This window comes from Rhynchophorus ferrugineus, unplaced genomic scaffold (assembly GCF_030347505.1).
Source record: "Rhynchophorus ferrugineus isolate W39M unplaced genomic scaffold, kcgeb_rfMv2 rfM9, whole genome shotgun sequence".
Classification (NCBI taxonomy): domain Eukaryota; kingdom Metazoa; phylum Arthropoda; class Insecta; order Coleoptera; family Curculionidae; genus Rhynchophorus; species Rhynchophorus ferrugineus.
The window spans coordinates 20666572-20680326 of record NW_027472588.1 but is presented as its reverse complement, the minus strand read 5'-3'; the positions used below and the strand labels follow the sequence as shown (position 1 = coordinate 20680326).

General features: G+C 30.9%; 2 protein-coding genes across 3 annotated transcripts; one reads left to right on the top strand and one right to left on the bottom strand.

The window, feature by feature from the left end:
- Window positions 1–1237: 1237 nt before the first annotated feature.
- Dredd (Death related ced-3/Nedd2-like caspase) lies at window positions 1238–4913 on the top strand. Its single transcript, XM_076413844.1, has 8 exons — window positions 1238–1844; window positions 1902–2088; window positions 2140–2468; window positions 2533–2775; window positions 2966–3188; window positions 3894–4031; window positions 4324–4516; window positions 4576–4913. The coding sequence occupies exons 1-8, from the start codon at window positions 1503–1505 to the stop codon at window positions 4718–4720; spliced, it is 1800 nt and encodes a 599-aa protein (XP_076269959.1). The 5' UTR covers window positions 1238–1502; the 3' UTR covers window positions 4721–4913.
- Window positions 4908–10787, bottom strand: LOC143202375 (L-selectin). Of its 2 annotated transcripts, none has more exons than XM_076413858.1 (3): window positions 10356–10787; window positions 5261–5465; window positions 4908–5207 (listed from the first exon to the last, which is right to left on the bottom strand). In XM_076413858.1, the coding sequence occupies exons 1-3, from the start codon at window positions 10647–10649 to the stop codon at window positions 5053–5055; spliced, it is 654 nt and encodes a 217-aa protein (XP_076269973.1). In that variant the 5' UTR covers window positions 10650–10787; the 3' UTR covers window positions 4908–5052. The 2 variants fall into 2 exon arrangements, with proteins under 2 accessions (XP_076269973.1, XP_076269974.1); XM_076413859.1 differs by having other exon boundaries at window positions 5273–5465.
- Between the last annotated feature and the right edge of the window lie 2968 nt (window positions 10788–13755).

Sequence of the window (13755 nt, the reverse complement as noted above, 5' to 3'; positions counted from 1 at the left end):
TTATACCCACTCGATACAAGTCACAGCGCCCTCTACTAACTTTTCTTCCTCCTTTCTATGCTGGCTCTTGTATCGAGACAAGTCATATATTTATGAAAAAGTACTCAATTAATAAACAATTGAGTTAATTTCAGTCGATAGTTCCCTACGCTAAATTAGTTAGTATAATATTATTGGCTGTATATATGTTATCTTAGCAATTACATAATAATTCTAACTTTTTTGATTTTCTAGGTCTTTCGGTATATGTTCAAGCCTTTTGAATGATAAAACTTCTTCTATTGAGTTTCAACGAGTAATCATTTTAATATATTCCGTATTAACGATAAATAATACGGTTATTTTATTTAAAATAAGATAATTTGCCTTACAGTAAAGTGATCCTAGCGATTATCTCCCTCAGAATTAATACGGGAAGAAATTGGTGTATCTCCGTCTGTTATTACGTATGTAAATAACTGTCACAACAGCATTTTATTGAAGCAGTAATTACTAATTTCTGTCGATTAATATTGGACCATTAATTCTTTCCACTATTTTCAGTCAATAATTTCCAATATTAATTTAGATCTTATCTATAAAGTATAAGGATTTTATTTTATTGATATTAAAGACGTCGGCCGAAAAGAAAAATATCGATATATCGTCTTCGATGTTTTCAAAATAATATAGATATTAGTCGAACAAAAATATGGATTTTTAACAATATCGATATTTCTTTACTCCAATTCTATTTTACCACCCAAAATTCATTTGTCTAAATTATTGCGCCTGGCCATTGTTGTAACATAGGAGGAGAAATTTCACAACAAAAATTTGATACACTCCTTCAAAGACCCTAAGTGTTCATATCGAAATTCTCTCGGCCCAGTCCTATCTTCATGCTTCACTACCTCTATTAAAACCACCAAAAATACCGAGATTTGGTTATATTGATATTTAAAAAAAATCGATAGAGCTTTTCCAATATTTTTAAACAGTATTGATATATCGGAGAAAAAAATCAATATAATAAATATGTAAAATATCGGTAATTTTACAAAAAATATATCGATATTTGTAAGAAATAATAAATATAGTTAAATATAAGCCTAAAAATATAGATATCTTTTCTAAATATTTCAAAAATACTTAAAATTAAGTACCAATTTTAAAGGTTTATTAAAAATCGATATTTTTCTGTGTCCCTACCGTAGAGTCTTTATGACTAAAACCATGTCTAACTGGTAGAGAAATTACACAACAAAAGTTCTATACTCTCCGTTAGTTAAAATCTTAGGTTATTAATATTGATATTTTAGTTTGCAACCTCACTATCGAAAACAACATTGCAACATCAACAATTTAAGAACTATCGAAAACTATTGATATATATCTCGATTGCCAAAGAAATGGGTGTCAAATTTTTATGTATTTTTTTTATAAAGATATATCGATATTTTTTCGGCATCACTAATTAACGTCATTTCACTCTACAGAACTATATATATATTTATATATGTATGTGTGTGTGTATATATATTTATGTATGTATATATATCGTGATCATATCATGTATTAAAAAGGGATTGTCAAGTTCACTGCATAGACAAAGTTCTCTTTTACGTTATTACGAATCGTTATTGGTATTTCCCCTAATGGGAATGATGGGTCTTAAAGAATCTAAAAATACTATTCATGTGGATGAATTGTCAGATACCGAATCTGACTCCGAATATTTTTCACCAGATATGGAGTTATGTGAAAGTGACGCAGTATTTACAAATAGTATATTGGGAAGTGGGAAGCCCTTAACCGCGGAAGAAATATGTCGTATTCAAAATAGTTTGGATGAATATGAAGTGGTAATTATTTATGAATGTCTTAGTGTTTCTTATTATTAAGTTAATTATTTTTCTTAGGTTTCATTAGTATATTTGCTTTTTGAAAGTCCTAATTTGGCTTTAAGATGTTTACAGGAGTTTTTTCTTGATTCCAAAAATCCTATTTTAAATAATTGGGCGATGGCGACTTCAGAAAAAAATTGGTTAGAAATGCTTCTTGAAGCTTTAAGCATTATACAGAATTATCAAGTACTAAAGAATTTAGGTATTATCATATTTATTGTTGCTGTAATTATAACTATGTTTATTACTTTAGGTTTAAAGAAGGCTGAATTGATATCTAAGTATATGCCTCATAATTCAAATATATCTATTGTAATAAAAAAGTCAAGAAAAGCATTATATTTATTAGCAGAAAAACTTGATCATACAGAAATTCAAACATTATTAAACTCTATAAAATTAAATGTAGAAACTTTTTCTGATATGAAATCTAAGTATAATAAGTATATAGAACTGTTTTTATTAAATTTGGAGTTGAACAATATTGATATATGCAAGTATATTAAAGGTGCATTGAAATCTATGGATAAACTGGAACTGTATGATATGCTATCGGAGTGCTTTCCAAATAATAGTTCTATTGTAAGCTAACACATGTCAAATATTTTCACATAAACATATCCATTTTTGCTTAAACCTCTTTTAGACTATGGTGAATCAAAATGCATCATCATCCAAAGTCTCTGATAAATTACATTTTACTACAAGGGATACGACTTACCCTACTCCGTATATAAGTGAATTTCACCAAATGAATTCAAGTCAATTATCATCAGGGTCAAATTCAATTATAAATGATGATATATATCCAATGGATTCCAATAACCCAGGAATATTACTTATAATTAATCAAGCAGAATTTTATACGGAGCCAGATCCTAAATATAAAGTAAGTAGATAGTACAAAGATATTACATTTTATAATGAAATATTTACTTGACCTTTCAAACTATATTATTATTTGACCTGTGAATCTATTTGAAATCATGTTTTACTGCTTTTAACACATATCCAATAACTCTCTTAGTTTAACAAATTTTGAATCTAAGCTTGTTACCAATAAAACTTCGTTGTTATAGGATTTATTACCAGAACATTATAATGATCAGCAACTTAATGCTAGACCAGGTACGGATAAAGATAAAGACAAACTAAAGATGGTTTTTGAGAAATTTGGATATGAAGTCATTATAAAACAGAATCTTCCTCATTATACTGTTCTCTCGGTGATTTGCGATACTGCAAAAAAGATTGATAAGGAATCTAGTTTTATAGTTTGCATTTTGTCCCATGGAGACAAAGGTATGTTGAATATTAAAAATTGTTAATTTTTAGTTCTTCAGATTAGTATCTATTGGCTATAATTATAATGTTATGGGGTTGATATGCACTCCCAAAATAGTGTTAAAAGATGCACAGTCACAAAAGTACAAAGACAATCGCAAGTAATCATAATCTTCAACTTTTACAACATAAGACTTACTGGAACAGATGGAAAATGTTTGCGTGGCTTTTCCAATATTTAAAAGAATAAGCATTTCTACTATGCCAACGAATTGTAAATTTCATTGTGATTCAGGTCATCACCACCGTTTTTTGTTCATCAGATAAAACATGATTAATAAATGAGTTTATACCACAACAGAGTAGCTGGTCTTAGAATAAGCTGCATAAAAAATGTAACTTTGAACTACTGAAACAATGGACATGTATGTTGATTCAACATACATTCAACAAATGTCAATTTGAAAGAATAATAGGCTAACAACAGTAGCCAATAGATGCAGTTTTTTTCTCACACATTACACTATTGTAGTTCAAATTTAAAGTGTTCAATTGTGTTCATATTCAAGGATATTTTAGTAAAAATAATTGTATGTATTCATGAGCCTAATAGTCCAGTGAGGGCATGTATGTAGATGTTAAACAGATACTTAATTGGTGACCAGGGATTCAGTCTGAAATTCCTTTTGCTTTAAGATTTTAAATATATTGTACCAATTTTAGGTGTTGTATATGGTGCTAACAGCTGCAAAATTCATATAAGTTTAATTACAAAAGCAATGACTGTAGGTAATAGTAAATTAAAAGAACTTCCAAAAGTGTTGATTCTTCAATCTTGCCAAGGAACGGACTGTCAAAAAAGTAAGCTTATATGGTTGGTTAATAATAAAACAATATAGAGATTTTATTCACATCTTTTACAAATTATAATATTTATTCCTGATTACTTATATTTTAAGATATTATATGCCAAGGATTCTTTAAATTTAAATTCGGATTTATATAAATTTTGTATTAGACGGTCAAATTAATAATTAAATATTAATAATATTATAATGATAAATTAATAATTAATTAATACTATTTTATCATATCTTACTTTAAAATAAATCATTAAATAGTATTTTTCATGGTAATTTTGTTGTTTATATAGGAGAAAGCGATGAAGATGAGGAAAGTTTTTTGCCCAATGTATACAGAAAAGACGGCCATGACTCTCCTCCCAAAATAGTTAATTTATTTATATATTTTGCAACAATACCAGGATATGCTGCCATTCGAGATATTCATCATGGTTCATGGCTCATTCAATGTTTATGTAGCAAAATTGAGGAAATGGCTGATAGGTATAAAGTTTTGCACGCCAATGTCCCATTATTCGGTAAAAATATATTTTTATCTTTAGGTGTCACTTTTCCGACATTTGCACGCGTGTCAATAAGATTATTTCTACTAAGGAGTGGAGAGAAAAGACTGGAACCAATATTATGACTCCACTCATAGAGACTACATTTACTAAATCTTTCTATTTACTTCCACCAAAAAAATGATTTATTTTTGTTATAAAAATTATACAAAATAACTGTTTCATTTGTTTAAAATATATATTTTAGCACCCCAATTTGTCATATTTGTAATCATAATTTGAGCTGTGATTTTTATAATCTATTTTCTATATTTAATATGCTATTGTATTTACTGCGTATTGCCCTTTACAATAAATCAAGTATAAATATATATTAATTAAACATAGTTTTATTTATCCAGTTAAATTTCGATTGTCGTCATATTTGTAGTTGAAAAATCAAAATTGTCTAATAAACTAAATAAAATTTTATCGAGTTGTAATTAAGCCAAAATAATGAATAGTAGATCCATGTTTTTAAAATTCAATAATTTCTGCATATTTTGCATATCTCATCAGTTGGATATTTTCCTCGCATACCCATGGTTTTAGGTGATGGCAAGCCACGTCGTGCCAATGTACTCCGTCATTATTAAGTTGATTTAATATGGCAAGACAGTTTTCATATGAACCTAGGGAAAATTTGTATATTATAAAAGATATCTCTATAAAACACATGTATTACCGCCTTCTTCACCTTCTTTATTGTCTGGCTGTGGTTTCCCTATTTCGCCTGTTTCTGACCAATCATTCTGTTCCCTGTTTGTAGAAGGAGATAGTTTTTCTAACGACCCTGTCCAGAACCAACCATTGATCGCTGCAGGTTGCAGATCAGGACGAGTACATCCGGGAAAATCACATTTTCTTCCAGATGTCCAAATATATTTTACCTGTGAGCAACAAAAGCAATATGTATAGAGTAAGAATGATTTTTATACCATATACAGCATTGATAATATTATTTTTAAAAATAACTTGGATTACCAGTTTAAACAACAATAATTGATATAGCGTGGGCCGAGTAAGTCTAGCGGGCTTGCAATTTTTTGTCAAGATTATTAACCAACTAACAAGGTACGACTAAGCGAATTTTGATAAATGTGTACATATAAAAACGGCTGTCAAACGATTGGTGTGAATTCAGTTTGGTAACTGTGTTATAAGTTTGTAGATTATTAGATATTCTAATATAAACTTAATTTTAAATTATGTATTAGTTTCTTATTTCCGTTAAATAAAATAATGTTTTAAAGTAAATTAATTAAGTAATTATTGTGATTAAAACCTTTTTTTGATATTTTACAAAAATATATCGATATTTTTAAGAAAAAATAAAAAGAGTGAAATATTAGCCTAAAAAAAATATTTTTTTTTTCTAAATCTTTTAAAGAGTAACTAAGAGTAATTAAGTGCAAACTAAGAAAAAATAAAAATAATGAAATATTAGCCCAAAAAAAACTTTTTATAAATCTCTCAAAAAGTAACTAAGAGTAATTAAATGCCAAAATTTACGTTAAACGCTTACAACCTTTACAATTAACCTATTTTAATATGTAATAGATATTTTTTTCAGAAAATATCGATATATCTATATCGATATATCCTTTGAGGTTATTAGTTTTGAGATTAAATAGTGAAATGGATTTAATTAAACACACGAGGTGACGGTGATTAACGGTTTAGAATTTGGATTGAAAAGGATTAAAGCGTGATTTTGTGTAGAGATGTACAAAATGAAGAGAAACCTGGATGTTGTAATGAACATATTAAACTATCACTTCAAGAAGTGAAACCCTAAGAGGAAACTGTTAATGATGAATTACAAGATTGTGAGACAGACAGGAACGAGAAGTGCACCATTGAGGACAGTTCAGAGGAAGACTTTCATGAAGATGTTTCAGAACTTCAAGAAGAGGTACTAGGTGCCAGACCAAGATATCGTTCAACTTTGACAAAGCCTAGGTCCTTGAATGATATTCTAACAGTGGAAATTTTATTCAACACAAGCGAAGTTTCTGAGACTTATAAGGCATAATGCAATCAAGCATAAAGATTGTGTTGAAAGGAAGAGTTCAATGCAGTGTCTACTCCAATGCTGAAGTTTGGAGAAACTACACAATCAGGAAAAGAAGATATTGCAAAGCAGATGTTTCCGTACGGAGAAACAGTCGGAGTTTTTCATCAATTGGAATTTTCTATGCTCGCCTTATATTGGTCTCTCTATATATTTTCTAAACGGTATATCTTTAATTATTTCTTCACTATTATCCATACTGAAGTTGACTTCCATTGGCTTACCAAATTGATCTTTTTAGATGCGATCTTGTAACTAACGAAACTTATATAAAACTGCCGTTTAATCTTCTATATAGTACCCTTTAAATTATAACTAAATTATTTTCCACTTTTGCTGGTGTTAACATTAATTTCAATTGGTGTAACAATCTTCTACGTAGAATTCCTCAAGCAGTCGTTAAATTATATGTTTTTGATGAATCTTTAATCTCTACTATCTTCGCTCTTTCCATTCCAATAAACTGTTTAACTTCATAAAGACTGTCCATTAAATCCACTATTTGTTCCTCGTGTCCTCATTTTGTGTTCTAACCTTTAGGTGAATTTCTCAGTCCATACAATGCTCAATTTAATTTATAGTATCTTATTTCAGAATTAAATCCTCCGATTTCCTGATATAAATATCTAGATCTATTTTTCCATTTATAATATGATCGAGCGTCAATTTGATTTTTCTTTCACTTTGAATCCATTTGTGTTGAATTGATATTTATATCAAATTCTAATGCTTTCTAACTAAACTCTTCTTCATTGGGTTCAATAGCTTTTCATTCTACCTGTAATTCTGTTGGACCCTTTGTTTCTAGGTTTCAATACCTCTCTGGTCCTTACAACTTACACATGGTTGATTTTCTGAACTCTTCTCCATTACTAATTGCTACATTGATTACAATGTTTCTTTATCCTACCGATAATTATGTTGGACCCCATGTTACTCGTTCACTAGTGTTTCACTGATCGTTGTAAATTATACACGTGGTTGATTTTCTAAACTGTTGATTACTTCATTACTATTTACTACATTGATTACAATGTTTCCATCTGTCCTACTGATAATTCTGTTGGATCCCATGTTACTAGTTTACTAGTGCTTCACTGATCCTTGTATATTGTACACGTGATTGATTTTCCAAATTCTTAATTACTCCATTACTATTTACTACATTGATTACAATGTTTCCTTCCTTCTAGTATCTAGTTTTCTGGGGTTCCTTCTGATGGTCATTGATTTTTGAGTGCTCTAACGCTCCGAAATTAATTTCCGTCTGTTGCATACAGCCATTTTGTTACTTCCATATATATATATATATATATATATATATATATATATATATATATATATATATATATATATATATATATACACGAAATATATAAAAATTTTACCTAATCTCCATTCCCATGCACTCTCCGTCTACTACCGACTATTTCTTCTTATTTACACCGGGAATTTTGGGCCCATAACGTTTTACGAATCACTTATGATTCGGGACGGGACGGAATTAATACACCACTTATGGCCTTGGAACAAAGGAGAAACTTTATTTTGATCCCTGGTAATTTATACCCATTCGATACAAGTCACAGCGCCTTTTATTAACTTTCCTTTCTCTTTTCTATACTGGCTCTTGTATTGAAACAAGTCATATATTTAACAATATTTACATAAATTTATACGTAATATACATGATTTTATGTTTTGTTCGTAATATGATTATAAATAGTATTGTACTATTGTACATTAATATAGCAGCATTTAGAATTTATATATATTTTAAATTATTTATTAGAACAATGAATAGTGTAAAAAGAACAACATTGTGATTGATAAATAACTAAAATAATTTTGACTGCCTTTATATTATCTTGGCAACTTTAGGTCTTTTTTGATGTACTTTTTCGATTTTCGAAGCTAAAATTGAATGCTAAAACTTCTTGATATTTCAACGAATAATAATCTTAAGATATTCCTTATTAACAATAAATAAAATTATTGTATTTAAAAAATGTCAGAATTCATTGTCAGGTCATTATTCCATTCCTCTCTACAATCAAATTAAATATAATAGAATCAAATGTAGTAAAATCTAACAAGTCTTTTTCCTTTTCTTTCCCAAAAAATGCCCGAAAAAGAATACGTACACCTCTGTTTCACTTATGGCACGGTTAAAAATTCAAATAAAAAAAACTCCGTCCTTTTCTCTCTCAAAATTAGGACGGTGTGGAATTCGTACAACTCGATCTATCGGCTGCAGTCAAAAATCGATACTTCATTATATTGATATTTTAAAACATTAACCTTTAAAATTAAAACCTTTAATATCAGAAACCTTTAAACCTTATTAGAAATTATACAATTAAGGTACTTAATTGTAGAGGTTTATATATCGAATTATCGATAAAAAATATCGGCCATAAATATCGATATATTTTCGGCATTCCTATCTCCGTCTGTTATTACTATTTACAGTAGCTAGTTTTTTGACTATCGACTAGTTCGACAATTTTTAGTCGATATAAAAATATAAAAAATATATAGATCGAGAAATAGCCAAAGCAGCGTTCAGTTGTTGTTATTTAATAGTGTGAAGATCGTCACCATTAACCGTTTATTATACCTACCTATAAACTTAGATAACTTAAGTTTAAAAAAAAAGCAATTTTTAACTTTCCCAGTTTGCTCACTTTTTGCATTGGCGAGAAAAAGAGGTGCAACAGGATAAAACATTTATGTTTTGTTATTATTGACAAACATGACAGCGTGAGGTACCTTCGTGTGTTGCACAACGTATCATAATAAAGTTTTTAACCAATGAAGACGTTAAACCATCGGAAATTTTCACTCGTTTGAAGGCACAATTTGGGAATGCTACACTGTTTTATAATCGAGTGTATACATAGGTCAGAGAATTCAGGAATGAGCGAAAACTTGTCGAAAATTAAAGTAATGATCGACGCCCACGAGCAAGTCTCACAAATGACCACCAGTAAAGTTCGAGAGCTTATTGGAGATGATTGCCGGTTAAGGATTGACAAAAATCTTGAAGTAAACGATGGAGTATGACAATACATCATCCTTCATGACAGCACCAGGCCACACACCGCATTTTTGACAAGGAAACTCTGGAATAGCCTCCCTATAGCCCTGACTTGTCATCTTGTGATTATTTTTGTTTGCGCTCTCAAAAGATCCAAAGATCTCAAAGCAATAAGGAAGTATAGGAGTATGTGCACAATTGGCTGAAAATTCGCCTTCAAACTTTTTATGAAGAAGGAATATTCAAGTTTCCAAATCGGTGGCAAAAGTGTGTAAAGAATAGAGGTGACTAAATTGAAAAATATTAATTTTTTTGTTTGTGTATAACATTGATCAATAAATTTATTTTACAATATAACCGTTTATATTTGGTTCCCCCTCGTATATTAGAATAAGCGTGTTTTTGTTTGCAATCAACTATATCTTTTATTTTCGAAGCAATTTACTAAATATTGCGTACAGTTGCTCCACATGACTTTACGACGCTATACATAATGACATAATGGGCCTCTCAAATAAAAATGATTTAATTAATATCTCTCAACTTCGAGCCTTACTAAAAAACCCTATATAGGTTTTTTTTCACACTTTGTTTTTTTTCGTCTTTATAGTTGAAGTCTGCCTAATAAAATCTTAGTATAGTATGTAATAATAATAAAATACTTACATTGTCTTTTACTAGCCATTCTTTGATCCAATCATTTTCTACAGACGTTTCGAGGGAAATAGTTTCCATGCAGCGTTTACGACAATAGTTACGAGCGATTAACCAATCTTTCTCGGTAGATGTTAATGTAGGATCTCTCCAGCTGAAGTAGTATCCTTTACCGTCTGGACCTTTTTCATGAATAACACGCTGATCGCATAAATTCTGGTCTGGAATTTCTAGCAATCTCTCCTCCCGCATATATGCAGACACAAACGACAGGCAAAACAGCAATACAAAATAAACAATCGTCATTATTCAATTAGCTAATTATTTTCTGTTTGCCCTAAACACCCTAAATTATTTTAGATCGTTCTTTTCTTATAATCAACTGTGATGTGAGGTGTGTTTAATGGTGTTTATATAGTTTATTAATGTTTCTTGTTGGTACTAACTTGTCCTCGCATAATAACGAAACCTATTAGGACATAATTATAGTTAATACATATTTGATGTAAAAATTCCTGGACTTTTTATTCATTTGTCAATTTCTTCTAAATTATATAAATTAATCCTAAACAAAACTTTTTAAACGATAAACCTTATTACTGAAAATGACAAGAAATAAAAACAACTTGGGAATTAAAATTATTAAATCACTGCTAATTGTATTTTGTTCTTAATAAAAATTTAATTCGGCTTACCTTTGTCGAGCACGGACGAGATAAGGTATCTGACTTCGTATAAAAATATCCGTGAATAAAATTCCGCACAGGACTGGTTCTTTTTTCAATTATAGTATAAACAAATAATTTCTATCTAAAACAATCGGCGACCTCTAGAGAAATCTGTATAGAAACAGATCGGTTTCATCAAACTCCGAAACAAAACTCAAAACCAGGAATAAAAAAAGTGAAAAGCTCAGAAATCACAAGAAAAAGTGTATGTAAACCAAGCTGAAAATATAGTGTAATCTTAATATAATGAGTCTCAATATAACGAATTTCTCGAATATATCTAGGACTGTCCGTAAGAGCTGACACAAAATATACCTTTATATTACCAACACATTTATTAAAAACCTCTTTAAACAAATTTTTAATCACTGCAGAATACAGATAGAAAGTATATATTCTCTCTTTAACGATTTTTTAAAACTTATAACCCTTACAGAATTATCAATTATTCTCACTTAATTCTATAAAAAATTATGTCTCAACAGATTCAGATACGTTAAATTCTTCGTCAGAAAGTAATTGTTGTTTAATGCTAACTAATATAAATAATGCTACAAACAGGATTGCAATGGTTAAAAAACGTAAAAGGTTTTCTTTAAGTGTCACGGAGAAACGAAAAATCATTAAGTATGTAGACAGAATCCTACAAAGGCAGAAATAGAAATCGCTATAAAGTTCGATTGACCATTATTCTAAACTTAACTCTAAGAAATATTTTGCGAAGAAAGTGGGTAAACAGTAAAATTTTTAAATTATATATATATATATATATATATATATATATATATATATATATATATATATATATATATATATATACGGATGTAGAGGAATGTATTTTGAAATAGTTAAAAGTGCCGGTAATGTGGCAATCGAATGTCGGGAAATTCTTTAGGAACAAGAACAGTTTGCAGTAGAATAGGGAAATAGAGAGTTTCGTGTTAGCAACTGAGGGGGGGGGGCTCATAATTAAAAAGGGAACGAGATTATTTTTCGAAAAATATGTGGTGAAAGTGCAGAAGTAAATGTGATGAATGAAAACACAAAACTGCATACCGGGGGCTGGGACTACGAGGATATATTTAACAGTCGATGAAACAGAACCGGACAAAACCTTTTCATTCAAAGACAATAAGTGTCATGGCAGTAGAAACAGCAAACTTCGTTTAATACTGTTATTAGGAACAAACTGTACCGTGACATACATACTTAATTCACTCATCGCTGGAAAATACAGAATATCACTATTGTTTTAAAATCACAATAATTTGACAAAAGAGTATACGTCAAACTTGATAAACGTCTTGATAAGAATTTGAAGAAATAAAATAAGGAAATTCTTATGTTTTCGTTAATTATACTGCATATGGAGCACATTTCTCATCCTACCCTACCAGCCCAGGTTCCAATTAACGTCCAATCATAAACTGCGCCTAAGGGCGCAGACCTCCGTCTTAGCTCCACCATCTTCAGACCGTTCCATTCCCAATCCTCCAACAAGAGGAACAACCCAAGCACTAAAGATAAGGACAGCGGCGACACCACCGCCGGCTCTTCACACACATCTCGCCTCTCCTTGCCAGCTAACAAGAGAAACAATAATAGTCCTTCTCGAAGCAGTTACAGAAGCAGCTTCAAATCTTCAGCCGGAGATGACATGGATATTGAAATAACACATGGATAACTAAAATAAAGACTGCTCACTAACAGGTCAATTGAAAAGTCACCGACCTGACACATAGATGGCGCTACTAAAATTAAGTCCATATATTTTTTAATTAGCCCTAACACTCAAAAGATGCGTGTACTCGTATAAATTTGACAGCTGTCGGATCATTAGTTTGTGAATTATAGCATTTTGAGTGAAGAAACTTTTGTTATTGTGAAAAAAATGGATAAAAAAGAATTTCGCGTGTTGATAAAATATTGCTTTTTGAAGGAAAAAAATGCAGTTGAAGCAAAAACTTGGCTTGACGCCGAGTTTCCGGACACTTTTCCAGGAAAATTAACCATCAAGAATTGGTATGCTAAGTTTAGACGTGGTGAAATGAGCACCAAAGACGAAATTGGAAGGTGAACTTGAAGGAGAAATGATGAACGCAGTGGACGCCCAAAAGAGGTTTTTTTTTTTTTTTTTTGTTCTGGCCTAAAAAACCAGGCGGTGGAATGCATGACGCATACCTGGTCGCGGAGACTTGCCCTGGAGTGACAAGTTGGACCGGGTTATGTGGGACTGCCTCTGGGCTTACCAATACACTAAACCGAAACCGCCTCACAGTTGACCCCTGTGGATCACTACTGCTACTGCATTAAATTTGGGGATATGGCACCCGCTGATCGGGCAGCCGTTATTGGGCACGAGAGCCCGGCGATTCTATTGATTCGCGAACCTGAGTTAACACACAACTGGGTACTGTTGTATGGGGGCAAAAGTTATGACTGTAGCGACGGATGAGGTCGTTTCAGCCTGGAAAAGGGGGAGAGCTTAGCGGTGACGCGGTGCTAAGCTCCCAGAATGTCGACCAGCTCGCGAACAAGCGCGTTTTCAGAAGAACTTGAGCTGAGTTGTTGTTTGTGGAATGATTGAGATATGAAGTGCTTGATTTCTGGAGTGTCAGTTTCCCTATGGATTTGATTATTTCTGACAAACCATGGAGCGTTTAATATTCTCCTGAGGAGCTTAT

Bases quoted from the DNA above. Each gene is read 5' to 3' on its own strand.
- Dredd (XM_076413844.1), top strand. From the start codon at position 1,503: ATGTGTGTGTGTATATATATTTATGTATGTATATATATCGTGATCATA. The intron at 1,845-1,901 runs GTAATTATTTAT...TATTTTTCTTAG, and splicing joins GTTTGGATGAATATGAAGTG to GTTTCATTAGTATATTTGCT. The intron at 4,517-4,575 runs GTATAAAGTTTT...TTTTATCTTTAG, and splicing joins ATTGAGGAAATGGCTGATAG to GTGTCACTTTTCCGACATTT.
- LOC143202375 (XM_076413858.1), bottom strand. From the start codon at position 10,649: ATGACGATTGTTTATTTTGTATTGCTGTTTTGCCTGTCGTTTGTGTCT. The intron at 5,466-10,355 runs GTAAGTATTTTA...TGTTGCTCACAG, and splicing joins AATGGCTAGTAAAAGACAAT to GTAAAATATATTTGGACATC. The intron at 5,208-5,260 runs GTAATACATGTG...AATTTTCCCTAG, and splicing joins TAAAGAAGGTGAAGAAGGCG to GTTCATATGAAAACTGTCTT.